Genomic DNA, 19,994 nt, shown 5'->3' with positions numbered 1-19,994 from the left:
CATCAGGACAGTTTTGAGATCTTTGAGTGATTCCAAGGTACGGGTCAAGCTGACGCAAGAGGTGTTGGTTGTGTTTGTGCAGTTTAGGTTGGAGTCAGGAAAGAGAAGATCACGTGCCAGTGCAGAATAAAGGATGTGGAGCCTATACTTCGGGATGCTTGAGTTTCTTGCTTGTCAGTGGATGTCTAAGCCTTTGAGTGTGAACAAGACATGGCATGACTCCATGATCTGTCTCTTCTAAATAAGATGCGTGTTTGTTATAAAGATTTAAGAAGACAACACGTATTCAAGACTTTATCCAATTCTTTGCAAGACAGGTGCAAAATCCTTCTCTTGGACCAGGCAGGGTGTGTGTCTGACTTTGTATTAGGCGTGGGGTATTTAGGTTTGCATCTTCCTAAGAATGCCCACTCTGGTCCCACCACAAAGGAACTCTAGTTCACTGCAGTGGAACTCGGGTCTGAATGCACTTGAACGTGGGAAGAGATCAGAATGGACAAAATAGGGAGAACCAAATATGCTTAATAAATAGATCAATGTGGCTAGCTGGGTGGTGGCAGTTCTTGCCTTGAATCCCAGCACTCAGAGGCAGAGAGGCAGGTGGATCTCTGTGAGATCGTGGCCAGCCTGGTCTACATAGCTAGTTCCAGAATAGTCAAGACTACACAGAGAAACCCCATCTCAAACCAAAAGAAACAAAAAATAAAATTAAAATAAGGTAATTATTTTAAAAAAAAGACCAAAGTTGCTAAAAGAGACAAAAATAATGGCTTTAGAGACAAATTATCTGCACAGGCAACGCAGCGCCATTTACCTACCAAGTAACGTGAGTTTGTTTTCTAGTCTCATGGCAGATTCAACTAGCAGTTCCTCCCTGTTGTCAATGCTGGTCTCAGCTAGAAAGTGATTCCTCAGCCACTCTGCATATTCCGTGTCACTCATGACCTACGAGAGGAAGAAAAGAGGCTAGGAGGCTGCTTATGTAACCATGCAATACACTACCAGGACTAACTTTGGGCAAAATTCCATGCAACACCTTTGTTTCTAAATTCCACCCTATGGGCATCATCCTAGCTGACCCATATTCCTTCACCTTATGGACACACGATCCCCAAACACTGACCACGTATGTGTATGTGACCTTGATGATGATAGAAGGACATTACAGCGTCGTATTGCTTGGAAATTTAAACATTATCTTTGGTGAAAGCGGGTTACCTATTAGACCGTACAGACGTTGGAGGCCTTCTATTGCTGGTTAACTCTGGCCACAGCCAACAGCACTTCAGATGTCCTCTGAAGATTAGCTCCTAAGGTTAAGTTTCAGGAAAGGTAACAAGAAAGGCGCCATATACATAAAACACAGGAAGGCCTTTGTTCTAATAACACGTACACGCAATTCCTGGAGAAGGAGCAAATGTCTTCCTCTCTTTAATTGCCATAACAGATAAATTTGCATTTCAGGTCTTAAAACAAGGGTCAAGAGGAGAGAGCAAGGCAATTTCTCTCTTATACACTCATTTTTACTTGAAAGGTAATTTGATTTGGGAAAATATAATATCTATTGGAACACATTCAAGTGAAAAGCCAGAGTTGGTTCGACCTTGAATCCCCCACGCTTCCTACAATTGTATCATAGAGGCATTTGATCCTTCCTGGTTGACTGGTTCTCTTGGAAGTCCACAACAGAGCCAGCCCCGATTTGCCTTTCACAACAATTAAGCATATAACGTGGGTGGTCAGGGAGAGGCGTTGGCAATAACAGCCCCCAAAGCACTTCTGGGCTCTGCTTGTATTTAACTTTTCATTTAGAAAGGACATATCATACACCAAGACTGTTTTCCATAAACAATAATCAAAACTGGGATAAAAACATCTGGCAAGCTTACTTGGATTGAAAGATCAGTTTATGGGCACATAAGGAAACAGGCCAAACGAAACTACCAAGACTTCACAAGAGAAAAGTGAAGGCTGTTCTTAGCCCACATTTTTTTAAATCTCATTTAATGCTGATGAACAGGGAGGATGTTATCCACAAGGTTCTGGGGGTGGGGGGAGGCGGTGTGGGAGATAATAAGATGTTGGGGTTTTTACTTCTAGAGAAACAACTGTTTACATTCAAGCCACTCAGTTATGCGCTGAATGGAGAGGCTACAAAAAGGGACCCTAGTTAGGGAAACTTCCCTGGTACCTGAGTTTGGGTTGAGGTCTGGTACACACTCATTTTCAGTAATGATGAGTAACCAAGAGAAGCAGTAAGACCAGGGTGCACCCGGCAGTCTCACCTTCTTTGCTACACATAGAGTGCGCAGCCCTCGTTTGGCATACTCGTCCAGGTGCCTCTGTGTTCTCTCCCTTATTATCATCTGTTGTTCTTCCGGATTTGTTCCATCTGAAACCAGGAACAGAAAATCATTACCCCTGCCAGCCTGTCCAATTAGACTTTTTCCTCCTCTAAAAATGACAGTTTAATCCATAAGACACAAATGGCATTTTAGCTTTGAGTCTCAGCTGTGTGCCTAGGAGAGAATACAGCTGCATAATTCTTCTCTTGGATTCTTTCCTCCTGTGAGGAGGAAGCACTAAAGCTTTGGTACAGATGCTGCTGTGAGGGGTCAGCGCTATCTAGCTTCTCCAGGGCACTCCTCTCTTGCTAGGCATAGATGCTTCCAGAATTTCACACAGACTGACATCAAGCCTCTTGGGAACCCATAAAAAGGTAAAATTCTTAGACAAATAGATGGATCTGGAGGATATCATCTTGAGTGAGGTAACCCATCACAAAAGAACACACATGATATGCACTCACTGATAAGTGGATATTAGCCCAGAAGCTCAGGATAGCCAAGATAAAATTTGCAAAACACAAGAAACTCAAGAAGGAAGACCAAAGTGTGGATACTTTGATCCTTCTTAAAGAGGGCACAAAATACCCATGGAAGGAGTTACAGAGACAACGTGTGGAGCAGAGACTAAAGGAATGACCATCCAGAGACTGCCCCACCTGGGGATTCATCCCATAAACAGCCACCAAACCCAGACACTATTGCAGATGCCAACAAGATTTTGCTGACAGGAGCCTGATATAGCTGTCTCCTGAGAGGCTCTGCCAGTGCCTGGCAAATACAGAAGTGGATGCTCACAGCCATCCATTGGACGGAGCACAGGGTCTCCAATGAAGGAGCTCAAGAAAGTACCTAAAAGAGCACAAGGGGTGGGTTTGCAGCCCTATAGGAGGAACAACAATATGAACCAAACAGTACCCCCAGAGCTTCCTGGGGCTAAACCACCAATCAAAGAAAACACATGGTGGGACTCATGGCTCTAGCTGCATATGTAGCAGAGGATGACCTAGTCAGTCATCAATGGGAGAAGAGGCCCTTGGTCTTGTGAAGGTTCTATACCCCAGTATAGGGAAATGCCTACTGGGGTATAGGCATTTTGGGGAGCAGGGGGAGGGGGAAGAGGATAGGGAATTTTTGTAAAGGAAAATAGGAAAAGGGATAACATTTGAAATGTAATAAAGAAAATATCTAATAAGAAAAAAAAGGAAAAAAAGGTATTGTGATGCCCATTTTCCCAGAAGAACAAATAGGTAACTGCAGAGGCTCAGCTAGTGATGGGCTTCAGATGTAAACAAGCCAAGGTCTCAGCAACCCCTGAGCCTCTCTGTCTTCCCAACAACCCCTGAAGCTGCATTTTTCAAGTGTGGGAGTAGCTGGGACTCTCCAGTCCGTCTGACCATCACCATGGCAACATTGTAAACATACCTGAGGAAGCCACAGACAGCAGCTCCATGATAACAGAATCAGCGCCTTTTGTATACACCACAACTTGTTTGGAAAGAGGATGCCTGACCACGACCGACATTCTTTTCCTTACGGAGTCAAAGGGCAGGATGTGTAGGAGTTGAAATGTTAATGAGCCCAAAGCAGCAAAGTCCACCATGACCTGCTCTGGGGTCCGAGACTGTAAAGTGCAATGGTAAGCTCTGGCGGCATACACCAAGGCTGCTTCATCTGGACTCTCTGCCTCATAGCACAGGTTGGAAGCCAAGGGCGGTGGTCCATTGAGGGCTTCAGCGGAGCTGACGCTGAGTCCTACGGCACTGTTTTGTGCCTCTGTTTCTGTACAGCAAGCTGAGTTACTGGCCTGGGGGATTTCATCCATTTGGGAAGAGTCGTCCTCCATAGGAGGTGACAGTTTTGGTCGACTAAAGAAAGAGATTCTGCTCACAAAGGCACAGGGAGTCCCAGAGGATGAATCCTTCCCACTGGCAAGGGACGGTGAACTTGATCTCCGGACAGACAATTTCTGGAAGATGTTTTTAATCTCTTCCAAGGACTTGATGGGCATTCCACCCAGTGAGGAGAGTCCAATCTAGGAAAGACAGTGGAACAAGTTCTCATTAACACGTACAAAATGAGATCATCACAATTCTGAAAGTGTTACCACCGTCTTAACTGCCAATCTGTATTCTCCCTACAAATTCCATAGCAAACAGGAAGGCAAATAAAAGTCACCAGAGAAGACGATGCTACACGTGATGACATTGTACATTTCTATAACTATTAAGGAACAAAATGCTACTATTGGATTAAATCATAAAATTGTTTCTAAAGCTGAGAGTGGTGGTGCATGCCTTCATCCCAGCACCTGGGAGGGAAAGCAGATTGATGTCTGAGTTCAAAGCCAGCCTGGTCTACAGAGTGAGTTCCAGGACAGTAAGAACTATACAGAGAAACCCTGTCTCAAAAAAAGAAAATAAAACAAAAGAAAGGAAGAAAGAAAGAAAGTTAATTTTACACACACAATAACAATTATAAGCACATTGAATCAGGCATAGTAGTGCTTCATATAATCTCAGGTCTTGAAAGAGAGAAGTAGAAGGGCCCCCAAATTCAAAGCCAGACTGGATTACATAATGAGACCTTGTCTCAAAGAATCAATTATGAAGCAATTAATCACCATTAAGATGAAAGTTCAAGTTAAATATTCAATATTAAAACAAAACATCTTCTTGAAATATATTTTTAAAATAAGTTTATAGAGCATGGATAGATTATTTAAAAAGACCAGTGCTTGAGGAGTATATTACAGGAAAAGTTCAGAAATAGTAAAAAATAAAAATAAAACAAAAATAAGACCACACATCCCAAGGCCACTGGAGGGAAGTGACTAAAAAGCTAACAAAATACATTTTTCTTTCCCCTTTTTACAGTCCATAAAATGTTAACTTGACAGTTACAACAAAACAGGCCAGTGCATGAAAGTCAGTTAAGAGGAACTTACCCTCGTCATCACGTGATCTTAACTAGTTGTTAGTATACAATCTGTTCTCATTTGTACCTTGTCTCCTTTTATACTTTTAATATCAGGGATTAAGCTTACAACTTCCTGCCTATCATGAAAGATCACCCAATGGATTCTAAAATTTATTCATACAAGAGTATGAGGAGAATCTAAACATTTTCTCTAGTAGCTGCCACTATGATGTTTTTGGAGGGCTGTGGCTGGTCAGTCTTTGACACTATCAGAGACTCAGACAGAAAGCAAAGCGTGCACCTTGTCACCGCGAAGACTTTGTACCTTTCCTATGCTCCCTTTCTCATTACCCTAAGACTCTGGGAGCAGCAGGGCTCTTTATGCCCATAAAGAGTTTAAGTGGTAAGGCATAACATCCCTAGGAATAAATCAACAATATTTTATAGAGAGAGAATGCCAAATATTACCAACTTTGAAAACGGGTGTAAAACATCATGTGGTACATTTTCTTCAAATCCTCATTTATTCTCTAATTACATAATCATCTTTTTTTTTATGAGCATCTTCTCATATTTAACACTGTGTTAAATACGGTCTAGGATCAGGTGCAGCTTAATTGAAAGTGAATTACTTTTATGTTAAAGTTCCCACCTCTGAAGTTGCCAAAAGAAAATGACTGGTAGGGAAATTAACATTTAATTGGATTTTGCTGTAAATTGAATTTTAAGTGGATGTGTGGGAAAGGCAAGATACACCATGATAGATCACCAGTGGTTTTTCTTCTTAACTGGAAATAAATTTTCCACAAGCTCTTAGGCACAGCTACACTAAAGAACTTCTGAATCCTGGCACATTATACTCATAATGGGTTACAGATAGATTGAGCTAAAAGAGAACCTAGCTGGCACATGAAGAAAGCTTGTCATTGTCATGGCAATTGAACTAATGCTTCCCGTTTTGTTTGATGTAATGCATATGATGTTGTAGGTCTCAGAAGCCTCATAGGCAGCTCCAATTTAGTGGGGCAAGGAAGGCAATGTACAAGTTCAGAGTAAGCCCAGAGTCCTATTGCCTAGGATCACCCCCTACCCTTAACCCCCCCCACACACACAGTGGTTTCACAACACTGGTGAAATCCTTCCAAGGCATCTTTACAATGCAGCAGAACATTTTTGGTTATGAGCCTAGCTTTGTAACTGCTCTCCAGCCTCAGCAACTGACAGAAACATGCAGAAACCCAACTGATGGAAACAGATTCAGAGACCCACAAACAAATGTTAGGCTGAAGTGGGGGAATCCTGCAGAAGGGGAGGAAGGATTGTAGGAGCCAGAGAGATCAAGGACATCACAAGAAAACCTACAGAATCAACGGACCTGGACACATAGGGGCTCATAGAGACTGAACTGCCAACAAGAGAGCATGCATAAGACTTACCTAGGCCTTCTGAACATATGTAAGAGATGTTCAACTTGGTCTTCGTGGGGGACTCCTGACAGTGGGTGCAGGGGCTGTCTCTGACTCCATTGCCTGCCTTTGGGACTCTTTTCCCTTAGTGAGTGGCCTCTTCTAGACTCAATAGACGATGGATCTACTCTTACTGAGACTTGATATGCTAAGGGTGGTTGATATCTATGGGAGATCTCCCTTCTGCTGAGGAGAAATTGAGAAGGAGTGGATGAGGGTTGCAGGGAGACTGGAGGAGACTGGGGAGGGGAACTGCAGTCAGGATGTAAAGTAACTAATAAATTAACACAGTCCTAATTAATTAATTAGTAATTTTAAAATGCAAGAAGAACAGAGCAAGAGTGCCTAGCTCTTGAGGCTTTGAGAGCACTAAACACATTAGGACCAAAAACTATGCTAAGTGCAGAGCCAAGAACAAATCCCAAGGAAATGGTACACACCTGCTATCCCTGCTGCGTTCTTATTTATTGTCATCACGTAACAAACTCAGTACAGATGCCTGTAAACCCCATATTTTCCCTGACAGGGAAAACCCTCGTTTAAATTTACCTTTTGCCGAGGTTGGTTCGGAGCAGAAACCACCACCGTGTTGCAAATTGCCAGTGCAATAAAGAAGTCCATGATGTACAAAGTCTCCAGCGGTGAACTCAGTGCGGTACCATCCAGTCGAGTGAGCAGCTGAGGGGTAATCTGGCTAAATTTGTCTAAAAGTCTGGTATCTGGTACCACGTCTGTTTCCTGAGGAGACAATATGGTAATTGCTATTAACATCAATAACATCTACAATAGAGAGCTAAGTGAAGCAGGAGATGGTAAACTACATTTTCATGTTTTTCTGCATTTACTTATTTCCATGTGTGTGAATGTGTGTATATATGTGTGTGCATGTTCCGAGGCACACATGGAGATCAGAAACTGATGTAAGGAAGTTGGTTTTTTCCTTCTTTCTTTTTCTTTTTTTTTTTTTTTTTTTCTTTTTTTAAAATGGTTGTGAGCCACCATATGGTTGCTGGGAATGGAACTGAGGACTTCTGGAAGAGCAGCCAGGGTTCTTAACTACTGAGCTGCCTCTCCAGCTTCCACGGTCTTACTCTATAACACAGGTTGGCCCCAATCCTTCTGCTTCAACCTCTGCCCAGATGGTATATTCTTCCCAGATGGTATATTCTTTTAAAAAAAAAAAAGATTTATTTATTTATTATATGTAAGTACACTGTAGCTGTCTTCAGACACTCCAGAAGAGGGAGTCAGATCTCATTACGGATGGTTGTGAGGCACCATTTGGTTGCTGGGATTTGAACTCAGGACCTTCGGAAGAGCAGTCGGGTGCTCTTACCTGCTGAGCCATCTCACCAGCCCTGGTTTTCTCCTTCTACCATGTGGGTCCAGAGATCCAATCCAGGCAGTCAGGCTTGGCAGCAAGTGCCTTAACCCACTGAGCCATCTCATCAGCCCAATAAATTTAATTTGTGAAGTTTGCTGCATATGATATCTTGAGAAAGAAAACAATAAAATGAAGCACATATAAATAAAAGGGAAATCTATATTTATATGTTTTAAATGGAGAATATTTTGACTATCCAGTTAAATAGGAGATAGAAACACCACCTTCTATGAAAATCTAGTTGACAGGATTCTCACTTTGACATACACAACACTTAAGTATGTATTGTATTGTGCTTAGAATTCTACCATGGCTGTACTTTACTCAACAACTGATGAACACCAGTTATTTCAAAAGTGATATCAGAGAATTGAACAAAATATTTTTTTGCTCAGTTCATTCATATTATAAAAACAACTTTCTATAAGAAAATAAAAATCATAAGCAGGCTAGGAGACTAATCAACATTCCACAGCCAGGGTATTTACAGCCAGCTTTCTCATCAGCAAATGTTTGGCAACTGTGCCTTCCTCTTCCAGGTAAGGGTGTTCTCTAAGAAGTCCTGCCATCAGAGTGGGGTGCAGTGCAGGAACCCCATTTCACCGGACAGAGTGCATGTCAAACTCACTCAAGAGTACCACAAACATGTCAACATAGAAACCTCATTTTCACACTGTATCTTTTAGGCTGCTTCGGAGAGTACAGCTTAGAATCACAGCCCTAAAGAAGCACCACTGTGTTACAGGAAGTCTTGGATGCTGATAAGCAAAGCACACTGACCTCAGAGAGGCCAGGAGATGCACTTGACAGAAGAAAGTGCAACCGGGTCATGTGATACTGTATTCACATGACCACGACAGGGATAAGGTTCATTCTCAACTGGACTGGATTTAGAATTACCTAAGGAAATGGGTGTGTCTGTGAGGGTGTGTCCTAAGGAAATGGGTGTGTCTGTGAGGGTGTGTCCCGGAAGGTTTAATTAAAGAGGAAAGACCAATTATAAATGTAGGTGGCACATCCCATCAGACCTGTTCCTAGACAGAATAAAGGAGGAGGAACAGCAGGGCATCAGTTCTGCCTCCTGACTGGGTACAAAGTGACCTACTGCCTCAGGCTTCCGTCTGGGCCCTCCCTGCCTCGAGGGCCTGTATCCACTCAAACTCCAGGTTGCTCTTATCAGGAACTTTATTTAAATAGCAAGGAGAAGATAGGGGTACCGTAGCTAGTGTTTCTGCTCTGGCATTTGGTGAGAGTGATCAAAGGTTTAATGAGAGAAGCACAATGCTGGCAATTACACATTCTACACTCCTGTCTCAGCTGGACTCCCCTGACAGCCAGCCAGGGGCGACGGGTTCCTTTGCCTGCAAGCCTTTCTTCTTTCCTTCCTTTCAAATGACACACACTCTTCTTTCAGATCACCAGGGTCCACGACAGGTTTAAAATTCACCTGCTATGAGCCATCACAATGTATTCTTAAATTCTATCTAAATTCGGCAAGTAGAGGACTATAAAGCTGAAATCCTGTTCTGTGAGCGTGACAATAGAAGCAATACTAAAGCTAGGTAAAGTCATGCATGTGTATTCCGTCATGAAAGAGATACTCCTGTCAGCAGGACTCTGCAGATAAGAACTGTCAAAATGAAACTGGGTCTTTCTAGGTACTTGGCAGTGCAGAAGAGACACTGAAACCACCATAAAAGAATATAAACAAAAGAAGAGAGCTCAGGAAGATGTAAGGAGGCATTCACATCAAAATGACACTCCCAAAACAGAGTACTACACTGACTCTGACAAAATAACTTAATCCCTCATGACTAAGAGAGCTCTTGAGTTGAGGAGAGGATGCAAAACAGTCATGTACAATTTTGATCTAAATGACTATATCCATAATTATTTCCCAAGACCAGAGCCGTCTTTGCCGTGGCCTCGGCATATAAGTGAATATTCGTTCCCTTGCTATGCTAGACAACCATTGCCATCTTACATAAAACCCTGCCTGTTTATCTGAAGCAGCTGTGTTTAAACAGTGTCCTCTGCAGAGGTCAGAAATCTCTTTAAGGCAAGGACCACATTCTACCAATCTTTAAATCCCTAACCCAGTATTTGGCATATAAGGAACCCAAGTTTATTGTACACTACTATCAAATACTTGCTGGCCTTATATTCTATATAGAAAGGGTAGAGAAACAAACAAGACAGAGTCACTGCCCTTGGAAAACAAACACACACTCCCACTGGATCTCAACCAGGCATCTGGTCAAGTCTCAGAGACCATTTCCACTCATAATGAGATTACAGAATCCACAGCACAACACAGACAACACCAGTGGTTCTCAGCCTTGCTAATGCCGTGAGCCTTTAACAGTTTCTCATGTTGTGGTGACCCCCAACGATGAAATTATTTTTATTGCTACCTAATAAATATAATTTTGCTACAATTATGAATTATAATGTAAATATCTGATATGTAGGATATCTGATATGCGACCCCTGTGAAGGGAGCATTCCATAGTTCCCTAAAGAGGTCACCACCTCTGGCTGTGAACCACTGTTCTACACTGCCTGCAAAGCCTTGCCAGTTTCAAGATGGATGTTACATCTTTGTTATCAACTTGTGCGAAGACTCTGGATACATTCCAAGTTCATGTTTGTCAGCAGGATTCAAACGTCCTACTTGACGGAAGGAATTCTACTTCAGACTTTTTTTTCTCTCCTGTTATTTTTCTCCCCTATTTAGATCCAAGTTAAATGGAAAATCTGGCTAGGCTCCCTTTACTCTCCTGGCTGTTTGCAGAAGCTTTTGTACGGCTTCAACGGAATGTAAATATCGTGTTTTCAAATTGAGAGTAACAGGAACCTACACAATTTTTTCTACAAACCTCTAAACATCCATGGTTTAATAATGAAAAAAGATACTCTATGGGCTGATGGAGATGACCGGGCAATTGTAAGGCTGCCCAGTCTCCTCTCAATCTCTCCCTGACTAAGGTTTTACTTCATACCCTGCTGATACTGCAGCTCCAAGAATTTGCTGCTCTACTTATGTTACTTTGGTTTTTATGGAACAAAAGCCTTTTCCCGGTCTCCTCTAAATCCTAAATGCCACACACCTGAAGGAAAAATACAAAGGCCACACACACAGATGCCTCTTTCCTGTATGCCAACTCGGTGGTCCAGCAGTTCCGAGGCTTTGCTGTGACCTGTGTGGTCGCCCACTTCCTTCCTATGGGTCACATCTCACGGCCTTTTTCAAGACACTTGGCATTCACACAGGCACTCTTAACCCAGGCTTCACAGATGGGCTTCTAGAACCAGATTCAGAATATACATTACAGTGACTTTTCAGGTCAAGGATTATGTAGTTTTCTTAAAATCTTAAGCTCAGCTTGTAAGACTTAAGACTCAAAAGTGAGAGTCACATTTCATGGAATGACCACTTTATCCTATTTATAATAGTGTGGCTTTGCAAGACACAGAACAAAAACAAGCCCGGGATGTCCCTGTACACAAGGCACTGGAGAAGGGGGCAAGTGAAAACAAACAAACTGTATGGGAAGACTGGGTCTGGTGATCAGATTCAATCAACAACCTTCCAAAACACTGTTTTGAAAATAAACGTGGCAGGCACTGTGCTAGGATTCAAAGGTTGAAAAGTCTTTGCTCTCAAGGCTGTAATGGTACAATGTCAGGTACAGAAATAAGGCCAGTGTTATGCAGACAAGCTGACAATGGAAAAGCGCTCAGAAAACCTGGAGGCTGACAGCAAAGATTCAGAGAACCTACAGCCCTCCCTTAGTGGTTCATCAGATTTGATAGAGGCGAGAAGGTGTCTCAGAGGAGATAGCATAGAAAAAGCCACAAAGGCTTCCAGAAGTATCTATTTGTTCCCACAGGAGAGTGAGGCCTATTCAGAAAACAGGAGGGGCAAGCCAGCACTGGGCTCCCACCAACTAGATGTCAGTTAACACTTGCTTACTTTCAAATGTGTAGAAAATGTACAAGTGACTAGTAAAGACAAGACAGTATCATAGAGAAACGAGTATATACATGCATACATATATATTTCTTTCTGGCATATGGTTAAAATTGACTATAGAAAAAAAGGTCTGTGCATGAAGAGGGAAGCGAGATGTTTTAAAACAGATTGCTAAATAAGAAGTTGTACTGTCAGGGGTGTTGTCTCCTGAGTGCCACTGAACTGAGTTGGCGGTGGCCATGCCATTACTGCAGGTGCTCATTTCACAGCAAGTTTGCAAAGAGCCTAGAGATGGATGCCCTGTAGGCTTTCTCAAGTCAAGAGACATATAGACACCTGGGGTCTGCTTATGCAATATATCTACCATGAAAGTCAAGCAACGACCATAATGTAGCAACAGTTCTGGCAGCCTCTCTACTCATAGTGTGCTGTCTGCCTGCGTTATTACTGATCTCACAGTGGGAAATCTCCATCTTGGTTAAATACAGGCATTCATGAAATATGAAAGGCTGAGAAGGCAGTAAACATTTTAGAGAGGTAATTTTAAATTCGGTGCAAGTATTGATCACTAATTCGTTTACACAATCATCTTTTCTGTCTCCCCTGTTCTATGTGATCCGCCTCTTCTGCAGGAATATGGGTTTGTTCATGGGGATAACTAGTCAGTTCCTAAGAGTTGTCACTGGGACTCAAACCACTTGTTGAACTCTGAAATGAAAATACTGGAAAGTGCCCTTCGTGGAGCTAGAGATGAGGAAGGAGAACTAGGTTGGGTGGAATGCAGAGGAAGATTAGAAAGTAACAAAAAGACACCAAAAGACCGATTAATTAGAGAAACATACATGTCACCAAGATAATTCTGGTTAAGTCTTCGTGGTTCTTAGAGTTAGCTGTTATCCTTATGTCAAGATAGCCTTCTTCAGGCTCTGACAAAATCAGTTCTAACCAGAAATATTTTATTTTTCAGAAATGACACCCAACTTCTCAACACTGAATTATCTCAAATCTCAAATGCACAAATCTCAATTTTGCATTTTTTTTTAAACTTACGTGTCACCATCATGCTGAACTGTAGCAATGTCATCTATTTTGCAGACAAAGAAAAGCAGTGTTGTCTGGGCTAAGATACCAGGGAGTGGCTCTGTCCAGGGTGTGGTGATGACGTCATGCTTACCATGGGACTACTGAAGGCGGCCTGTCTGGAATGAGGCACTTCCCCAGATCCTTCTCCATTTCCTACAGCAGAGGTGCTCCCGGAGAGCTGAGCCGAGGGCTTTCCCAGAAGCCCACTGGGAACTGTCCTGCAGCCCTGGGCTCTGGGTCTCACCATGTTGCTGAGGGAGCCGCCGAGAGTGTCTGTGCATTCCTCCTCTTCAGAGACAGCTTCCTGATAGGACTCGAGCCTCTTGGCTGTAGGATAAAATTCACCATCTGAATATTGCAGGCTGAATATGGTAGCTCCTAAGCCGTACACAACACCTCCCTCCTTTCTGCCCTGGCCTTCAAATTCTACCCATGAGAATTCATGGTCAATAAACTTACCCCGTCCTTATAGAGGAAAGAGGACACAGTGGATTAGGAAGTGCCTTCCTTTTCCATCTCTAGGTCTAGCCTTGTCTGCACCTCTATCCATGCTCTTAGTCTGTTACCTTATGGCAATGCACAACTCAGCCTTCCTTGTTTTAAGTGCCAAGGCCTCCACTTGTGATCCGGATCCTGTCCTCTGGGTCCTCTAGCAGTTCTTCTTCACATCTGAGTCTCAGTACACCAGTCACTCCTCAACCAAGTTCAGGACTTCCTGTTTTAACTCTCCATTGACCTCTTCTCAAGGTCACCTTCAAGCTCCATCTTGCAAAGCAGTATGATTGTGTGTGTGTGTGTGTGTGTGTATCGCATTTGAAACTTTAATAATAGTCAACTCCTCTGGAAATAACTCTTTAGGGCTTCTGACATCATTCTTACCTGTTTTCTCATCTACCTTGATGGCACTCACTGTTTAATGTTCCTAGCAGTCTTTTATACATGTTTATTTATTTGTGTGTGTGTGTGTGTGTGTGCCCTCACACATATATATGTGTATGTATGTAACAGTCAGAGAACCTTGGGTGTTATTTCTCAGGATTCATTGTTTTGTTTTTTTCTTTTGTGTTTTGAGACAGGGACCCATAACTGGTCTAGAATTCACCGTGGAAGGTAGAATGCGTGACCAGCAAGCTCTAGGATCTGTCTGTCCCCACTTCCTCTGTGATGAGATGTGTGTACTAGGGACTAAGCTGAGGTCCTCATGCTTGCCAGGCAAGGGTTTTTACAGACTAAGCTACATGTATGTATGTATGTATGTACGTACGTATTATGTTATTGTCTTTTTGTTACATTAGGTATTGAACTTAGAGATTCAAGCATCGAGTCAAGTACTCTGACACTACATTATATTCCATCTCCAGTGACCTTTCTTCTCACCCCTCAGTTATTTGCAAGCTTCAGGATTGCCTTCTCCTCTCCATCTAAACTCCTCTCTCTGGTGTTCTCATACAGTTTGATCTTTGAAACAAAATGTCTTTATGCACAGCCTATGAACCTGTGTACTGGTTTCATGTCAACCTCACACAAGCAGGAGTGACTAGAGAGAAAGAAACCTCAGTTGAGAAAATTCCTCTATAAGATCCAGCTGTAGGCAAGCCTTCAAGGCATTTTCTTAGTTAGTGATTGATTAAGAGAGGGCCTAGCCCATTATGGGTAGTGCCATGCCTAGGCTGGTGGTCTTGAGTTCTACAAGAAAGCAGGCTGAGCAAGCCAGTAAGCAGCACTCCTCTATGACCTCTGCTCCCGCCTCCAGGTCCCTGAGCCAGTGGAGTTCCTGTCCTGACTTCTTTGATGACGAACTGTGATGTGGATGTGTAAGCTGATGCAAGGTTTTTTTTTTTGTTTGTTTTTTGTTTTTTGTTTTTTTTGCATCCTCTTCAAGTTTTTTTGATCATGATATTTCATCACAGCAATAGTAACCCTAACAACAACCTGTATCTTCAACTCTAACCTCTTATTAGAATCAAGACTCATCCGTGCAACTCTCCACAAAACTCTTGCCATTAGCTGGCCACAAGGCTCTTGTAGAAGATGGACAGTGGTATGGCTCACATCTTGACCTCCCTCAGGTCTCTCCTCCTTATCAGTGAAGACTTCTCAGGTAGGGCCCCATTATTTGCCACTGTTGCCATTACTACACACTATATACCTCTTGTTTTTACTTTTATTTTTATCGCCCTATAAAATATACACTTTAAATGGTCAGAGAAACCCATGTTTCATTAATATGTTCCGAGAGTCTAATGTAGTAGCTCATAGGTACTCAAGAAATACTTGAGGAATCCATAAGTAAATAAAAGTAACCTCAAATTCCACATGGCCACAGTTGTGCTGTTCCCAATTCCTCTTCAACCTTTTCTCTGGGCTTCCTCATCTTTGGATAACAATACTGTACTGTCTAAATGGTTACCAAAAACCTAAGACTCTGGATCCCTCACTGCTTTCTCCCATCCAGAGGCTCACCTGCACATGTCCATTACACATCAAATACATGCCCCGAGTGTCCAGACCTATTTCCATTACCTTAGGCAAGTTACCATCATCTCTCAACTGAACGAATTCAGGACCTCAAAACTAGTCTCTTTCCCCCTTTCAAATCTGTTCCTCAAATGGCAGCTTGAGTGACCTTCTTAGAAGTTAAAGCAGATGAGATCACTTCCTGGTAGCTTCAGGATTCCCTCAGAATAAACTCAGGATCTTCATTCTATCTTAAATAAGTCACTATTATCTAAAGCTCCATCTTTCTTCTACATCAGTGGTTCACAACCTGTGGGCCACAACCCCCAAAAGACCACTGGAAAACACAGATGTTTACACTACAATTCATAATAATAGAAAACTTACAGTTATAAAGTAACAATGTAAATAACTTTATGGTCAGGGTCACAACCACATGAGGACTATACTAAAGAGTCACAGCATTTGGAAAGTTGAGAACCAGTGCTCAATATCCTTAGTATAACTCAGATTCAGTGGCCCTACTTACTTTGAAAGTTTGAAGGCTCACGACAGCATAAAGGACTGTAGAGCAGTTGATCCCTTGGACTGGAAATTTTTCACCATTCAGATCTAGACTCTCATGTCCACTTTAAGAGGTCATACTTAGCCATATAGTCCAAACTAGTCATCTAATCTGCAAATGTCACATCATTTTATTCTACTTCTCTGCCAGGTCCTGATCACTACTTATCTATTTATGCATTTGTGATGACTTTCTCCGATAGAATTCCTGTGAGAGTATCTCTGTGTGTGTGTGTGTGTGTGTGTGTGTGTTCTTACCTATTATTAAACATGCATCAGAGGAACAGGCAATGAGAAGATGCTTGTTGGGTTGGTGGTTGTGTCTGTTTAACCAGAGAGCTACTGGATAAGATATAGATTGGAGTGAATTGTTTTATAACGTATTTTCACATTTTATTTATTGTAATAACTTTGCCATATTTTTAAGGGAAGGTGTCTTAGTCAGGGTTTCTATTCCTGCACAAACATCATGACCTAGAAGCAGTTGGGGAGGAAAGGGTTTATTCAGCTTACACTTTCCACATTGCTGTTGATCATCAAAGGATGCAGGACTGGAACTCAAGCAGGTCAGGAAGCAGGAGCTGATGCAGAGCCATGGAGGGATGTTCTTTACTGGCTTGCTTCCCCTGGTTTGCTCAGCCTGCTCTCTTATAGAACCAAAACTACCAGCCCAGAGATGACACCACCCACAAGGGGCCTTTCCCCTTGATCACTAATTGAGAAAATGCCTTACAGCTGGATCTCGTGGAGGCATTTCCCCAACTGAAGCTCCTTTCTCTGTGATAACTCCAGCTTGTGTCAAGTGGACACAAAACTAGCCAGTACAGAAGGAAAAGCCTAAAAAGCAATATGGTAGCTTGTTTGTTATTATTGTTGTTTGTTTGTTTTCTTTTATGTTATTTGTTTGTTAAGACAGTCTCATGAAATTCAAAATATTCAGCATGCAGCTAAGGATAGCCTTGAACTCTTGATCCTCCTATCTCTACTTCTGAAGTGCAAAGATTATAGGCATGATTTAACTGGCTTCTAATAAACATGCATTCTTTTTGAAGACCTCTAATTCTGATGACATAATGTTTTATACTTTTCATTTTTTCCAAATGATATAATTTTATATCTTAGGTTTTCTCTGCATTGATCTAGATGGTGATGCCATTTTTTTGTCTTAATTCTATTTATATACTGTATAAAATGTATTGGTTTACAAATGCAGAAATATCCTGGCATCTCTGAAATGAAGACCTCTAATTCAGATATTCAGAGAGACTGAATATCTAATTATGATTAAACAGCTGACTGGAGTGAGAACGGAAATTGAAATTTAATCTTCCTGCTTCTAAAGCCAGTAGTCATACCCTTACCCGATAGGTCCTGAACTCTACACAGTTCTAAGACGTTCAATAATTGGTTTTTGTTTGTTTGTCTGTTTGTTTTCTTTTTGTAGTATGGCTGGAACTGTGGAACTTTTGGCAATGGCTACAGGCATTCAGTAGGTGGGCATTAGATATGTTCGTCAACATTTTACTGTGTACTTGACTGTTCCTCTCAAGAAAGAATAACCCAATCCAGTGAGGGAATCGTGCTGAGGATGATAAAACTTTGAATAGCTCCAGAAATTTATGGATAATGAAATGTAATTTTTTTTCTTTTTTTAAAAAAAGGTTTATTTATTTAATGTATCTGAGTACACTGTCGCTGTCTTCACACACATCAGAAGGAGGCATCCAATCCCATTGCAGATGGATGTGAGCCACCATGTGGTTGCTGGGAATTGAACTCGGGACCTCTGGAAGAGCAGTCAGTGCTCTTAACCACTGAGCCACTTCTCTGGCCTATTATGCCACATTTGAAACAACCAAAATACCTCAAAACCCACATAAATGGGTTCATAAAATTTCTTTAAGCCATCACTGAGGGAATGAAGATCACACGGTTGTATGGACTAGTAGGACATCAAGGAGCTCAGACATCACTGTAGGGAAAGCTTGCTCAATAAGTAGAACTTTCATAATGGAATGGAACAGAAAGACTCAGCCTTTACTCATATCATGGAAAGTTCTACCAACATATAGGTCAAGAGAATTACAGTGTGAGTCAGAAAACAGAGTGACACAAGCTAAGCTTCCAGGCCCAGAGAACACTGTATCGAAGATGTCTGTGAAAAGCCAAGGTTGATAACATGTAGCAAAACATAACATACTAAAATGATGATAAGGACCTTTAACTCCCATAGAGTAGCTTCTTTCTAGTTCTTTGAAAGTCTTGCAAAGGGCCGGGAACTCCTCTTGTTTTCTGAGTCACCGAGAAAACAGTCTGCTATTGTTCTCTGTAGCTAAAGGTAGGTCATGGGCTAAACAAATTATCTTTCTCGTTTCTTTTGCTTATTTAATCTCTAATGTGTTCTTTTGCCATTCCCTTCTCAGATATTCTAAATCTTGTACATGGCCTACTACTTGCATTGGTTTGATATCTGAAAGAAGTAGGTCTGAGTCTAAAGAAAAATTAGCTTGTCATAATTTACAATGTGCTTTCCATAGGGCTGACACCAGGACAAACATAAGACAGTCAAAGGAGCTTCCTTCTGCACATCATCCACACGTCTTCCTTCAAACCATCCACAACATCCTTGGCATCCTACGTTTCACCTACTTGTAAACAGCACACTCAGCCAACCTTCCTCCAACCGCAGCATCCAATATAACTGATACCCAAACCTCTGCTCTGAACTAATTCTCCACACATTTCCTGCATTCCAAGAATGTCTGATGGCCTGTCTCTAAAATACCAAATTACATAGGTGCAAAATGTATATCCAAAACTATCTGGCTGCCTGAAAGTCAAACCAAATTTGGAACAAGTATTTCCACGTGTGTGCACGTATGTGTATGTACATATTCATGTATGTGTGTGTATATGAAAATGCATAAATGTATGTGTGCACATACACATGTGCATTCACTAGTGAAAGCCAGAGGAAACTGCTTTAATTTTTTAGACAGTATATCTCACTGAACCTGATTGGTTTGGATAGGTTGGTTGGCCAATGAGCACCATGGGTCCAGGGAAGCCATCTTTGTGCCTCTAGCAGTGAGTTTACAGATGCATGCCATCACATGGGGTCTTTTTGGTGGGTGCTGGGGATTTGAACTCAGGTCCTCATGCAGGCATTTTTACCAAATGGGCCATCCCCCGATCTTAGGAATATCAACTTAATATTCAATTAACATGCTATATTTTTATAATTACACATGGATTTCCACAATGCTACTTCAGTGGCAGACCTGGTTCTTCTTTTCAAAACAATAATCAAAAGTAACAATAACAGCAACTCATATAGAAAGACTTTATCTGTGCCCTGCTCTGTGCATCTTTGCACAGATTATCTCAGTGTAGCAGATACTATAATGGCTGTTTCCTCTCCCCGATGCTCAGAGACATTATGTATCTTGCTGAAGCACACAGAGTTTGCAGGTAGCAGAAATGGGATTCAGGCTTAAGGAGCTCGGCTGTACAGTCCTTATTCTTAGATGGTGCTCCCCAATGCCTCCATGGATCAACAAACTTACAAACTGTGCATTCTAAAGGAGGCACGTGCTCGACCATCCCAAAGGAAGAGATCCTAGAACAGTGCCTGTCAAAACTGAGAAGTTCATCCAAAGAAAGGTCCTGAGAAACTGTCAAGAATACAGACGCCAGATTTAGGAGTTCTGGCAGTTCCTCAGAAAATTGGACATAGTACTACCGGAGGATCCAGCAATACCTCTCCTGGGCATATATCCAGAAGATGTCCCAACCGGTAA

The 19,994-nt window shown here is 41.9% G+C and overlaps 1 protein-coding gene across 2 annotated transcripts in view; it reads right to left on the bottom strand.

Moving 5' to 3' along the window:
* The window catches only part of Atp10d (ATPase phospholipid transporting 10D (putative)), a 95,514-nt gene that overhangs the window by 27,143 nt on the left and 48,377 nt on the right, over positions 1–19,994 (bottom strand). For both annotated transcript variants that reach the window (XM_021162656.1, XM_029477564.1), the window contains exons 10-14: positions 13,265–13,500; positions 7,280–7,468; positions 3,771–4,380; positions 2,286–2,392; positions 819–945 (exon numbers count right to left, since the gene is read on the bottom strand). In XM_021162656.1, coding sequence (XP_021018315.1) covers positions 819–945; positions 2,286–2,392; positions 3,771–4,380; positions 7,280–7,468; positions 13,265–13,500 — 1,269 coding nt within the window. The remainder of the gene's footprint in view (positions 1–818; positions 946–2,285; positions 2,393–3,770; positions 4,381–7,279; positions 7,469–13,264; positions 13,501–19,994) is intronic.

Source organism: Mus caroli, chromosome 5, assembly GCF_900094665.2.
Source record: "Mus caroli chromosome 5, CAROLI_EIJ_v1.1, whole genome shotgun sequence".
NCBI lineage: Eukaryota > Metazoa > Chordata > Mammalia > Rodentia > Muridae > Mus > Mus caroli.
The sequence above is the reverse complement of the archived record's forward strand: the minus strand, read 5'-3'. Positions and strand labels throughout refer to the sequence as shown.